This window comes from Macrotis lagotis, chromosome 7, assembly GCF_037893015.1.
Source record: "Macrotis lagotis isolate mMagLag1 chromosome 7, bilby.v1.9.chrom.fasta, whole genome shotgun sequence".
Classification (NCBI taxonomy): Eukaryota; Metazoa; Chordata; class Mammalia; order Peramelemorphia; family Peramelidae; genus Macrotis; species Macrotis lagotis.
The window spans coordinates 209,780,663-209,795,552 of record NC_133664.1 but is presented as its reverse complement, the minus strand read 5'-3'; the positions used below and the strand labels follow the sequence as shown (position 1 = coordinate 209,795,552).

Here is a 14,890-nt window from a genome sequence, read left to right as displayed (position 1 = left end):
CTCTTCTCTCAGGTGCATTCTCAATTCTTCACTAATGTGAACATCTCACTCTCATTTCCAAGCCTTCTTTCATCCTCTATCTTTACCTTGGTGGCACAGGGGATGATAGTCTTCCAGGTCTGGAGTCAGGGAGACCTGAGTTCAAATCTAACCTCAGACCCTAACTCTCTATGTGACCTTGGGTAAATCATTTTGTCTCATTTTCTTGTCTCACTTGTCTCACTTTCCCCAGCTTTAAAATGTAGATCACCAGGCTTGTGGTAAGGATCAAATGATAATTTTTGAAAAAGTTCCTGACACACAGTAAGTCTTAATATATTTGTTTTCCTTCTCTCCTTCCCCATCCAATGAAGTTTTCCTTCTTTTCATTCGAGGAGTTCTTAAATTCCCATTTTAAAGGAGTGTTCCTTGCCTATTGAAGAATACTTAGTGATTTCTTGACCTTTGCTTGCATAAACATATAAATCTTTAGATCTTCAACTATAGAAACTGCAATTACTTTTTTACTTATACCTAATATTTGTGCTAAGACCTTTTTTTGAATAAAGAATGTGTGCATATATTCAATTTTGTTCTATTGTTTATACTTTTGTTGTTCAATCATTTCAGTTGAGTCTGACTGTGATCCATTTGGGGTTTGCCCATACTGGAGTGGTTTAACATTTCCTTTTCTAATTCATTTCACAGATGAGGCAACTGAGGCAAATAGGGTTAAATTAAGTGATTTGTCTAGAGTCACACAGCTAGTAAGTATTCAAGATCAGATTTGAGCTCATGAAGGTGAGTCTTTCTAACTTCAGACCTGGCCCTCTATCCGTTGCATCATCTAATTGCTCATTCTATAATATAGAGACCACCATGTCTCATCTTCCATCTTTACAACATAGTATCCAATGATTCTGGTGATGTGAATTCAGGTAGGGATAGGTAAAGAGAATGGGTTGTAGAGAAAAAGAAACACAGAGATGATGACATCTGCTTTGTAGACACTTGTAGACCCACCAGGGAGAGCTCCTCTTCCTCCAGATAAGAACATAGGCAATTTGGTCATCTTGAAGAGTGTGTACACGTGCATACACATACACACACTCACACTCTGTGCTGGGAAATCACTCATGTGGAGGTAGTTGGTTGGTGGCTGTGGGGAGGAGGTGGGGGCTGGAGGGCGGAATGTGGGTTGGGCAAAGTTTAGAATTACAGTGCAGCAGAGGCGTTCTCAACCCATACTTTAAATAGCCAGTACCTTCCCTCTTGGATTCTTCTTCTCCCCCCTTAACTGGACCCCTGGCAGCTCCTTCCTTAAGGTCTGTAACATTTCCTTATTTGTTTCTCTCTCTCTCTCTCTCTCTCTCTCTCTCTCTCTCTCTCTCTCTCTCTCTCTCTCCCCCCTCTCTCTCTCCCTCCCTCTCTTTCTCTCCCTCTTTCTGTAGAACATGTTCTGATTTTCAGGTTCTTGAGTGCAACCAAAATCAGATTTTTTTTAAATAAAAGAGGTAGAAAAAAATCATTTGTGTGAATGTGTATGAAAACATATTCTTTCCTCTAAATGTGTTTGTGTGTGTGTGTGTGTGTGTGTGTGTGTGTGTGTATATATATATACACATATTTGTGGCTATATCTTCTATCTATCTATCTATCTATCTATCTATCTATCTATCTATCTATCTATCTATCTATCATTCTACTATCTTTTTATGACAACTGTATTTGACCACAATGTGATTTGGTAGACAAAAACCATAAAGAGAGGTCAAGGCACCTGAGTTCTCTCTCCAAGTGATTAAGGGTTGTCTGATTTCTGTTCCTAAGTTCTTGGTCTCCTCTAGAAAATGGAGCAATGATTCACTCCAGGTGGGAGTGAAAGCTTTGGAAAACTTCTGTAGCAAGTCATCTTTACAGACCCATGAAGGGATTGGTTTACTGGAGAGAAGCTACAGAAGGGGAAAGCAAGGAAGAATACAGCTAGCAAGCATTTTTTCTGTGCCTGAAAAAGATCTATCAGGAAGAGAGGGAAAGGAAAGAACCAACCAAGAGAACTTTTTTATAACAGCAACTGAAGAGGACTAAAGTGCTTGGACTATTCTTTCTTTTCTAGTCTTCCCATAATCACCTGAACCCTTTCCTTTTATTCCTAAACTGTATTGACTATCAAGCATGGCCCTTATCTCCTGTCCACATACATACTGCTAGCTTCCTTGGTCCTAATAGTAAGCCAGTATATTGTTGGGCCAGCAGAGATAGTGAAAGGCTTCTGGTGTATAGAAAAAAATTCCCGTTCTCTCTTCTTTAGAGGTACTGATGGGTAGAATTAATAGAATCTTCGGTTGCTAGTTATGCTGGGAGCCCTCAAGTATATACCTATACTAGGGTTGGGACAGGAGAAAAGGATATTTCTAAGAATGTCCATCTCTAGGTGCTTTTGGCATAATCTAGAAGCTCGCCTATCATCATGATCCCTCTTTGGCAAATATGTGATGGAGAAGGGAATAATACACATTTTTTTTCTTCACCACACATTTTGGCCTTTAGAAATAACAATTAGGAATCAACTATCCCTTGAATGTATCTGAAATGGAAGATACCAAATTCTTTTCATTAACCTTATGTCTTAACCATGCTTTTAATTCCCTATGACATTCATCTCTTTCCTTCAACCCACCCCATGCAGGGAAAAAAAAAGCAGGTACTTATATCACTTTTAGATCCTAGCAACAGAGAAACATGAAGATTCCAGTTGCTATTCTTATCTATCATCTATCTATCTATCTATCTATCATCTACTTTTATTTTAGGGTTTTTTTTTTTTTTGCAAAGCAAATGGGGTTAAGTGGCTTGCACTTAGGTAATTATTAAGTATCTGAGGCCGGATTTAAACTCAGGGGCCAGTGCTCTATCCACTGTGCCACCTAGCCACCCTATGCTATGCTAATTTAAATCAACTTTTTTACATTCAGAGCACTATATTTTCAGGAACCATGATCTCCTCTACTAGTTCTTTCTTTTCACTGGATAAGGATTAGAAAAATACAAGGTTAAAGCCTTCCAGGTTAATAAGACAAAACCCTCTATTGACCTAGGCACAAAATCATGAAATAACAGAATTTCAGAGTTGGAAGATCCCTGAACAAGGATTATGTCTACACATACCTGACAAATGGTTATCCAATCTCATCTTGAAGACCTTTAGTGAAGGGAAACCCACAAGCTACATTCTACTTTTGGATGCTCTGGTGGTTAGGAAGTTATTTTTTTTCTTCCAACATTAATTCTAAATCTGTCCTTGCACAACTGGAGCCCATTGTTCAGACGTTCTATCTTCTGGGCCAAACAAATATAATAAATAATAATAATAACCATTCTTATAGCACTTTAAATTTTGCAAACTGCTCTACAAATTCTATCTCATTTGATCCTTGTAACAACCCTGTGAGGAAAGGTGCTGTTATTATCCCCATTTTATAGACATGAAAACTGAGACTGAAAGACTAAATGACTTGCCATGGATTACATAGATAGGTTACATAAATCCTGAGGTGGGATTTGGACATAGTTCTTGGCATTCTTACTCATTGCCACCTATTCACTGCCGACATGACAGCCCTTCAAATTTATGAAGGATGTTATCATACACCCCTTCTCTTCTGTATGTTAAACAGTCCTTTCACAAAATTCTTTTATCGTTTAATCTTTAGGCCCTCCATAGTTCATTTCACTCAGCTCTGGATGCTATTTATCTGATCAATGACCTTCCTAGAATGTGGCTTCCAGAATGGAAAACATCATCAATGCTACCACAACTCTCCATATTTTCCAAGATCTAGAAGGCTAGTTGCTGCATTGAAAGCAAGACCTAGACAATGTCTGTGGTCTTGTGACCTTTCTCCGTTCACTTGATATTACATAATCTGTGGGAATCTGTGGGGAACTTCCTGGGCTTCTGGGCTTAATGAATGCCTTCTAAAAGGAAAGAAGGGTTACCAGGTTAGAGAATCTAGGGTTATAGACTGAGTTGGTCTCAGCAACTGGAGCATTTAGATATTTCTTAGTAGGAGATGCTATGGAAGAAGTGACCACTGAGGTAGAATTAATTCTTTCCTTTCCTTTCCTACCTTTCCTTCCTTTCCTTCCTTTCCTTTTGGAACTAGGGGGAGTTTCATTTCTAGGAATTTCCTACCAATAACAAGACCTTCTATCTCTGTTTCAGGTGGAATGGATAGCAGGGTCCCTGGTGCAACCAGCAATGGAAAGACAATACCAACTTATTCAGTCGTGGAAAAGGAGAAAAAGGAGGAGGAAGAGGAGGGCACACTAGAGCGGGGTCACTGGAACAACAAGTTGGAATATGTGCTATCTGTAGCTGGGGAAATAATTGGGCTGGGCAATGTCTGGAGGTTCCCCTATCTCTGCTACAAGAATGGGGGAGGTGAGCACCCACTAGCTTCCAAAAGGAGGGGAGTCTCTTTCTATTTTCTGTATGCAATGATTCTTCAGGTGTCCTAAAGTCCTGAGACTCCTATTACTTTTCCTTGTACCTTTTTCTGAACCACTAAACTGCCTCCAACATCATGACCTTTGGACCTAGGGGTTCTTGCTTCATAGAGATAGTCATCACAATCAGGGGTAGGCAGTGTCATCCTTGACTCTACTTATAGTATGCATGCTGACTGAATATTTCTCCTCTTCAGAGCCATAACTAGATTGGGGTGACCATGGCTTTGTTTTTTGATAAAATTTAGGGGGGTTGAAAAACAGCACTCTTAGCCCTTCAGAAGCATAGAAGTAACATTTGTTTTTTCTGACACAGACTTGTGATTTTATTGGAACTCAGTGCAGGGTTGTGCAATTTAGAAACCTGCCTGAGGGCACATGGAAGCTAAAGGGTTTGCCTTAGCTCATACTGTCAGTAATGTCAAAGGTAAACTTGAACCCAGATCTTCTTAATTCGAGGGCTGGCTGCTTGTTTCCCTGTGTTTGGCAAAAGTAATTAAAGGGGGCCTGAGAAACTATGGTATCTTAGAACATTTGTGGTGTCGAGACATTCTTTTTACCTAAATGAATGTGCATTTCACATTTTGTTCTCTCCTCTTTTAGAAAACCCCCTACAACTTTTTGTTGTTGTTGTTGGGTTTTTTTGCAAGGCAAACGGGGTTAAATGGCTTGCCCAAGACCACACAGCTAGGTAATTAAGTGTCTGAGACCTGATTTGAACCCAGGTACTCCTGACTCCAGGGCCGGTGCTTTATCCACTGTGCTACCTATCCACCCCACACCCCCTACAACTTTTAACTGTTTTATTGATGTCTTTTGTTACCACCTTTCCAGAAAAAGCACTTGATACAGTGAATACATTTCACATGGTATTCAGTATTCTGACCCAGTAGTTTCCCATTTCTCTTACATATCTATTCTCTTACATATGTATTCTCCAGGATTTTCATTGATTTTTCAATTACTTAAAGCTTGGCTTCCTTTTAATGATTTTTTACATTTACATTTACATTATGGTAGTTGGACATAATATTCTTTTGTTTTTCCATTATATTGATTTGTTTCATTCTACATTTATTTATACTTATTTATTCAGTCTTCCTGTTTCTCTGTTTTTCTCATATTCATCATTTCTAATTGCCAAATTCAATTTGATGATATTATTATGCCAAATTCTTTTTCAGTTATTCCTGAATCAATGAGCACTCATTTTCTTTCTAGGTTTGGATTATTATTTTTATTTTTTGCCTTCCTATCAATTAAATTGCTGTGGTCATTGTGGTATTTTGGGGGTTTTTTTGCCCTTCTTACTTCATTCCACATCAGTTCATTTAGATCTTCTCATGCTACTCTGTGTTCTTCATATTCTTAGTTTCTTATAGCAAAAGCAGCATTTAATGTTATTCATTTTGATATACATTGGACCTTCATTTCTGTTTCTTATTCCCTGAAGTCAAAATGCATGTGTATTTAGTTATATTTCTTACACGATTCCAAACTGATATCCAGAATGGTTTGACCTATTCATAGGCATCAATGTGCCTGTCTTTCCAAAGTCTCATCAACATTGACTACTTCCAGTTTTTTTTATTACTTTTGCAAATGCAAAATATGAAGAGATGCTCAGAGTACATTAAAAATTCATCCAATATATTTAGTCTAAAAAATTGTTTATATATTCTGTTTTCAGATTACCTTCATTTACTGTTTCCTTTTCCTTCTCTACTCAGTTGGCCATAATTTGTTACAAAGAATAAAAACAAAAGTGGGAGGAGAGGTAACATGCTGCACTTATAGTATCCCACCTCTACAAAGTCTCCTTTCTTAAGTGGGACCAAGTTTGATTATTATAATTAGTTTCATTTTTTTTCTTTTCTTTGTTGTAGTCATTGTGTATATTATTACCCTTGTTCTGATTCAGTTCACTTCTGTTTGTGAATCTTCTCCTATGCTCTTCTCTAATTGATAACATCAACTTTGTTTCCAGGATTTTGCTGCTACAGAAAATAATGCTATAAATATATAAGGATGTACCTTTTTTCCTATCATTGACCTCCTTGGGGATATAGGTCAAACAATAGGATCTCTGGGTCAAAGGATAATGAATGGTTTAGTCATGTTTCTTGCAACATTTTTTTTTTTTTGGTTTATTTTTGGTGGGGTATTTTTTTGCAAGGCAATGGAGTTAAGTGATTTGCTTAAGGTCACACAGTTACATAACAAGTGTCTGAAGGTAGATTTAAACTCAAGTCCTCCTGACTCTGGGGCTGGTGCTCTATCCACTGTACCATCTTGCTGCCCCTCTTGCAATAGTCTTAATTGATAACAAGAGCAGTTAGATTAACTCACAACATGTTTCACCAAAACTGTATTAGTATAATTGTCTTTCCATAGTTCCTGACGACACTATTCCCATTTTTGTTTATCTTTTTCAATTTATATACTCTGATATAAAAACCTCAGAATGGTTTCAGTTTGCAAATCTCTTATCAGTTATTTGGAGCATGTTTTCAGATGGTTACTTAGAATTTGCAGTCTTTTAGAAAACTACTCAGATTACTTCTCAATTGGAGAAGGTTTTTGGTGTTTATGTTAATATCAATTTCTGTATCTTGGAGATTAGATTTTTCTAGATTATGCTGTAAATATTTATTCCATTTGACCATTTCTCTTCAGTCTTTATTTAGTTTCTGCAATCATTTTTGCATGTTGTTTAATTAAAATTGTTTTGTATTTCATAATCTTCTTTATCCACGGTTTGACTTAAAAATTTTCCAGTTTTGGGCTCTACTTCTTAATTCTTATAGAAATCCTGAATAATGAAAAGAGGTTTCAGGATAGCTTATTTTGACTCCCTTATCTGGTTCCCTAATTTAGAGAACCCTAAAAGAGATGCATGGATACCTGGGTTGACAATATCAGACTTAACAGGCTATACAAAATTCACATGTGGAGATAAAGGGGAAGGATTTGAAGCAAGGCTTGTGTCACCTTCCTGGATTAGATATGTTTGGAAAGGGCATGAATATAGAATAGACAGAAATAATAGACGTAATTTAGTGGGTTGCTGTACAGAATACAGGGCTCAAATATCTTCTGCCATTGGCAGAGCTGCCAGTTTGGATTAATGAAGTGTGTTTATATTTCTCTTTCTTAAGTGATTAAGAGGTAGGTTACAGCTAGAATTAGCATATTGAACCTGGTGTTTATCCTGGTGTGTACCTCCAAACATTTAGTGCTTGAGGTGTATGTGTAGAATAGATACAGTATAGATATGAGGGATTATGAATACTGGTATGGGGAGGGGTCTACCTCTTTGTGGAAATTAGGTATTTGCTCCAAGACCTGTAGCTTAAATGATACTTTTGCAAAAGGCATTGAGATTGACAGAAGCCTCCAACCTGGAAAAATGGCCTTAGAATCTGTCATCATAGGTATTTTTCTAGGCCTCTTTCCCTACCTGTGTACCCCCACCCCCCAACCTGAGGCCTTCCTCCATGTTGTTCACCATAAGGACCATTATAGTTTTGGCTGAAGCACCTCAGCTGCTGAAACTGTATTGGGAGTCTGGAGGATTTAATTGGAGCTCAGGAACCTTTGAGATTGAATAACCCGCTTAGCCCCTCACATTGGCAGAAAGAGGATTAGGAGATGAAGCTGATTTCCTCAAGCCTCTTTGGAACTGGGTGATCTTTGGTCAAAGAATTGGCAGGAATGGGGTGAGTAAAGAGAAGAAAAGTACAAAATAAACCCATTTGCCTTGGAATATTTGGACCCAAGTTAGAATTCCTTGTGGATCATGGGGTAGGAACATGTGTACAACCTTTGGAAAAGTAGAATTTGGAAGCAGAGAATATTACTGAGATCCTGGCCCTCTGGGGAAGTTGTCTTTGACTCTGTTCCTTGCTGAAGTCCTTTAGTCCCAGGTTAAAAAGGTTGGTCTGATCAGAAATGAACCCCTTGCCAAGATTCACTCTAAAAGACTTTGATCAGTGGGGACCATAGATGAGCATGGAGAATGGCTTCCTGATTTGGAAACCTAGATTGCTGATCTTAGAGAGCTTAGACCAACCTACTTGTTTGTCTGCTTTCATCCCTCATTTTCTTCCCATCTTCTAGTATACTAAATTTTCCCAGGAAGCCTACACCCTGATATTTCACTGTGAGAAGTATTCAGAACCATTGTTCATTCGATGTCAACCTGTTCTTCCTAGAAAGAGGAATGCCTTCATATAAGAAAACTTTGTGTTATATGATTAGGAAGCAGTGGGGTGAATGAACTTTCTTGATTGTCTATTTTGTTTCCTCTTTGGGATCTCACAGGGTCACTGCAGAATAATTCTCGACATGGAAACTGATATTGTAGAGTTTTGAAAATCTGTTAACAAACTGCTCTTTGTGAAAGAGCTATGTCTCCTTCTCTACCCTTTCCCTACTCCTGAGACTTTAAAGATCTGCTGCAATATTAAGGAAAAATGAACTAGACACTTAAATAAAGATTTTTTGGCAATGAGGTGGTATTTGAGTTCAGGAGTTGTTGGGGGATTGCAAAACTCCAAGAACCACCATTTGAATACTACACTAAAAACAACAACAGCCCTTCTCCCCCCACCAAGACTCTCCATGTGAGAGAGTTACTTTGGGGCTGTTTATCAGAATTTCAGTTTTTCTGTTTATTTTTTAGTTTACTCAAGTCATTGCTGTTCTTTTTGCTCCTCTATTCCTCCCCAGATTCCCATCCTAATAAAATGGTTACTGATAGCTAGTACTGACTACTAAGCTTCTTGCCTGCTTAATCACATAGGACAAAATTTTCTATATACAGAGGGGTGGCTAGGTGGCTAGGTGGCTAGGTGGATAAAGCACTGGCCTTGGTGTGAGGAGTATGAGTACCTGGGTTCAAATCTGATCTCAGACACTTAATAATTACCTAGCTGTGTGGCCTTAGGGAAGCCGCTTAACCCCATTTGCCTTGGAAAAAAAAAACTTAAAAATTTTCTATATACAGAGTCTTTTGTTTTTATGTGCACAGTTGGAGGTAAACAGGCTGGTCACAGGCAAAAAATGTTCTCTGTACTTCTTTTCTCCCCTTAGTAGAACCAACTTCCCTCTTCCTCCCCAACCCCCACCCCCAAGGAGGTGAAAGAATGAGACTCAAATAATCTTAGGTCCTTGAAATCATTTTCAAAAGGGAAAGGAGAATCCTAGAGAGGAATGATTAATTAGGCTGGAAATAATATTATCTCATGGCTAAAATGTTTGCAATGTCATGCTTTCTTCACAACAATCTTGTGAGGTAGTAGTGCAAATATTTTTATATCCACTGGAAATATTAGGAAATTGAAATACATTAGTGTTGTGTCTTGCCTGGGGTCACCCAGCAATTAAATATTAGGAATGTGATCCCTGATCCCCAAACTCTAAGTCCAGTGTTTTTTTTAACTCCCTGAAAAAAATGTTTGACAGAAATTGTTCTTATATTGAGAGTATTTTCTCAGGTTTAATTTAATTCAGGGAGTTGGGACTTTAAGTGTGATGAGGGCTTTTATTCCTCTTATTTAAAAAATTTCCAGAGATCAGAGTAAAGTTCCAATAGTCATGGTCTCTAGCCAGTTGGAGGGACAAGTGTCTGAGGAATGAGGTACCTGACCTAGAAAACTTGGTGAAGTAGTTTTACAACTGACTTGATATCCCATCAGTCCACCCTCCCTGCCCCTATCTTTTATGTACTGATAGATAGATAGATAGATAGATAGATAGATAGATAGATAGATGACAGACAGACAGTCAGTAAATGTGTTTCTCCAGTAAGGCTGGGATTTCCAGGGGATTTGAGAGTTCTGAGAAAGTCATGGAAATATGTACTTTGAGTTCAAACCTGAAGTATGGCCTTATTGTTTTACTCTCATTCATCCTTTTTTGGATTAACCCTAAGAGAATTATAGAATTTAGGAGCTGCACAGAACACTGGAAACCCTATCCCTCAAGGGGAGTATTTTCCTTAATAAAGAGAGTCAATGATTGGGCACTTTTCTTGTGTGGTGGCGGTGGTGGTGGTGGTGATGTGTGAATATTCCTATTGCTACTGATACTGCTACCTAGGAAAAACAACCTAAAATTTTAGAGTAAGGGGAGGGATTAGCATAGTCTGTGATGTTTCTGTTGGAGATGTTAGCTATGAGAACCCAAGTTCTATTCCTGAATCATCCCTACTTCTTATTAGAAATTCTCTTGATGACATTTCCCTGAAGTGTTTCAAAGGCAGAGTACCTGAAGAGAAAGGACTGGTGCTCCCTCACCTACTGGACTCTATTCTAGATTTGTTATCCCTTTCCCTATCTTTGCCTTGCTCTACCCAACAGATGTAGACTTTGGCCTTCTCAGCACAGTTTTGGGCAGTTCTTTCAAGTGGCTAAGGAGGAAGGGAGCAGAACAGGGTTGTGAGGTTAAATATTGTCTTGACTTCTTGGGAAAGGGTTCAGAGTGGAAAACGTGGAAAGGGGGAAGGACTGGGACTAGGTCAGTAATTCATTCCCCACTTTGTACTGTTTGAGAGCCCTCGACAATGTGGAAATCCTAATCCCTGCTAGGTCAACTGACTAGTTTGACTTGTCCCCCCCCCATTCAACCCTTTCACCCTAGCTTTGATTGATTTGTGGTCATATTGCACTTAAGTGAAAGTTCTTTTTGTTTCTTGGTCTCTGGAAGAACAGCATGCTGGGGTTCTCCTTCCTCCTCCTACAGTCTGCATTAGGGAAGTACAGGAGGAATAGAGATTTGGATAAGGAATAGAAACTATAGAACCTTGTTTTTTGGGACTTTGACCCTTCATGCTTATTGGTCTTATAGAAAACATTATCTCTGGCCAAATTCTTCTTGTTCCCTTATGATAGGGAACCTATGATTTCATACACACACACATGCATACACACACATGTATATATGGATCTGCCAGGTGAGGAAACTCCTTTGACCAATGCAGATCAGAGCCTTCTTTTATTTTATATTAGGGGGGCGGCTAGGTGGTGTAGTGGATAAAGCACTGGCCTTGGAGTCAGGAGTACCTGGGTTCAAATCTGGTCTCAGACACTTAATAATTATCTAGCTGTGTGGCCTTGGGCAAGCCATTTAACCCCATTTCCTTGCTAAAACCTAAAAAAAACCATTTTTATATTAAGTAACAGCACTTTTTGCAAGACACTATGCTTAGATCTAGAATTGCAAGGAAGGGCAAAAGACAGTTCCTACTCTCAAGGAACTTACAATCTAATGGGAGAAATGATATGCAAACAAGATAGATCTATAATTATTTGGAGACAACCTATAGTGGGGAGATCCTAGAATTAAAAGAAATCAGGAAAAGTATCTTACAGATGGTGGGATTTTAACTGAGGTTTTCAGGAAACCAGGAGGCCAAGATGAGAAAGGAAGATTGCAGATCTGGATGACAGTAAATGAAAATGCTGGAAGTCAGGGAATAGACAGAATAAAACCAATATTACTGGATCTAAAAATACATGGTAGTGGTAGTAGTGGAGTGAATTTAGGGAGTAAGAATTCTGGAAAGATAAGAAGATATTAAGTTATAGAGGGCTCTGGGGCACTAGGTTAAATGGCTTGCTCAGAGGTAGAACTTCAAACCAACTCTCATTTTGAGGCCAGTTTTCTAGGCAATAGGTCTGGTTATCTCAATAAAAAGAAGTTACCTCTTAATAGTGTTTGAACTAGATTCTAATAAGGAATGGGTACTCGCCTCTCTTCTGTGGTCCCATTCTCTGGGGTGGAAGTAACAGAAAGACTAAAGGAAAGTAATTTCTCAGGAAAGCTTTTATCCAGTGGTGAGATACTAAAAGTATAGCCTTTCTTTTTCTTCTTTTTTACTGTACCAGTCCTCTGTTCCCACTTCCATGCCAGTAGGTGCAAAAATAACTATGTTTCTGGTCTCCGAATATTGATCATATCCAATGCTCATGAAAAGAATGACAAAAGGGGGTTGGGATTTGGCCACTGAAGGCAGCAGCAACACTTGAAAGGAGTTACAAATTGTAGGTAATGTTAAATTTACTCTGGCTTACAAGGACTTGATGCATTGGTTTAGTTAAAGGGTTAGTACTTTTTTTGGGGGGGGGGGAATCTTGGTAAAGGTAGATTGACTTTTCATAGTGGAAAAAAAAGCTTCAGGATTGAGAGAGGGTAGTAGCTACCTTGTTCTTTCCCAGATCTCAGTCAGAGCTATCAGCAAACTAGATCCCAATCAGACTGAAGGATGATTATGTTCTGCCTGTTCTGGGTTGAAATGAGGTAGCTGGGGGTGGAGTGGGGGCCATGGGAGAAAAATTGCCATGGAAAATAGGTTTCAAGGTCCATAGACCCCAAATGGTAGTTTAGAGCAACATAATGTAATGGGGAAATGGAGGGTAATGAAGAGATTGGACACAGTGCAAGGTACAAGATACATGTTTCCCCTAACCTATCCCCCATAGGTGCCTTTTTCATACCCTACCTCATCTTCCTCTTTACCTGTGGTATTCCTGTTTTCCTCCTGGAGACGGCATTGGGTCAGTACACCAGCCAGGGAGGTGTAACAGCCTGGAGAAAGATCTGCCCCATCTTTGAGGGTAAGTATCTAGAGTTCAACTCCAAGGTGTGAGCATCAGTGGTGTCTGTAAGACTGATCAGAATAATTGGGTTGATTAGAAATAATGTCAAGGTCAAAAAGAGGTGAATATTTCTAGTTGGAACTCAGCTGATTTTGTAAATGGGACTGACTTTGCTTGACAGTGGGGCAAGAAAGTTAGACATCAGGTACAAAGGAGTAAGGATAAGGGAATAAGTGATGAAGGAATGTGTCATTCACTTTCTTTATAGCATTTTAGTTATGTGCAAACCTGTATAGACTTATTTCCTGGGAGTATAAATACTACTAATAATAACTGTTTATTAGTGACCTTTAGGCCAAAACAGCTGGAGAGATATCCTGAGAGGAAAACAGTGAAACAAAGGTCATGATTATGAACAAAAGGATCAAGAAGACTGATTTTTGAAGGCTGGAACAGGGATGGAAGGAATAAATAGCCCAGATAGTAATAGAATGTTAGCACTAGAAAGCAAAACTTTTTTCAGGATAGGGTTGGGAAAATGAAGAGTCCTCACATACTCCTAATACCCATTCTGAGGTCAAGTGGAAAGACCACTAACTATGCAGACCAAGAAGCTATATTGGACTTCTTCCTTGGCCACCTTTTATTTTTTTAATTTATTTATTTATTTTCAATTTTATAATTCATCCCCCCAATCTTGCTTTCCTCCCCCCCCCCCCCAGAAGGCAGTCTATTAGTCTTTACTTTGTTTCCATGGTATACATTGATCTAAGTTAAATGCGATGAAAGACAAATCTTATCCTTAGGGGAAAAAAAAATAAAGTATAAGAGCAAAATTACATAATAAGGTAACGGGTTTTTTTTTTAATTAAAGGTAATAGTCTTTGATCTTTGTTTAAACTCCACAATTCTTTCTCTGGATACAGATATTTTTCTGTATCCCAAAATTGTGCCTGACTGTTGCACTGATGGAATTAGCAAGTCCATTAAGATTGATCATCGCCCCCATGTTGCTGTTAGTGTGTACAATGTTCTTCTGGTTCTGCTCATCTCACTCAGCATCAGTTCATGCAAATCCCTCCAGACTTCTCTGAATTCCCATCCCTCCTGATTTCTAATAGAACAATAGTGTTCCATAAAGTACATATACCACAGTTTGTCCAGCCATTCCCCAACTGATGGACATTTACTCAACTTCCAATTCTTTGCCACCACAAACAGGGCTGCTATGAATACATTTGTACAAGTAATGTTTTTGCCCTTTTTTCATGATCTCTTCAGGGTTATAAACCCAGTAGTGGTATTGCTGGATCAAAGGGTATGCACATTTTTATTGCCCTTTGGTCATAATTCCAAATTGCTCTCCAGAAGACCACCTACTATTTCAGATGAGTCACTGGGGGATAGGGTGAATTGAATGATCTCTAAGTTTCATTTCAAGTCTATTCCTCTGTCCTCTCTGTGCTCTGCTCCCCAGGTATTGGTTATGCCTCCCAGGTGATTGTCATCCTACTAAACTTCTACTACATCATTGTTCTGGCTTGGGCTTTCTTCTACCTCTTCAGTTCCTTTACCATCGATCTTCCCTGGGGCAGCTGTGATCATGAGTGGAACACAGGTAATAAACAAACTGCCTTTCAGCCTCCCTTCTCTCTCCCTAAGGGCTGCTCTTAGCAAAACCCATTCACATTCTCTTGGGTGGGGACTGAACTGGGTTAAATGATTGAACTAGGGATGCTTAGTTTGGTGAATAAAGGATTTAGGGGAGTCAGATGGGTTGGTGCTAGGGAAGGGTAGAGAAT

The 14,890-nt window shown here is 38.9% G+C and overlaps 1 protein-coding gene across 3 annotated transcripts in view; it reads left to right on the top strand.

The window, feature by feature from the left end:
- The window catches only part of SLC6A13 (solute carrier family 6 member 13), an 81,798-nt gene that overhangs the window by 28,957 nt on the left and 37,951 nt on the right, over nucleotides 1-14,890 (top strand). For 2 of the 3 annotated variants that reach the window (XM_074194692.1, XM_074194690.1), the window contains exons 1-4: nucleotides 1,215-1,304; nucleotides 4,205-4,423; nucleotides 12,972-13,106; nucleotides 14,566-14,706. In XM_074194692.1, the coding sequence (XP_074050793.1) occupies nucleotides 4,210-4,423; nucleotides 12,972-13,106; nucleotides 14,566-14,706 (490 nt within the window). In that variant the 5' untranslated portion in view covers nucleotides 1,215-1,304; nucleotides 4,205-4,209. Of the gene's footprint in view, nucleotides 1-1,214; nucleotides 1,305-4,204; nucleotides 4,424-12,971; nucleotides 13,107-14,565; nucleotides 14,707-14,890 lie in introns of those variants that run through there. The other variant, XM_074194691.1, reaches the window with a different exon arrangement.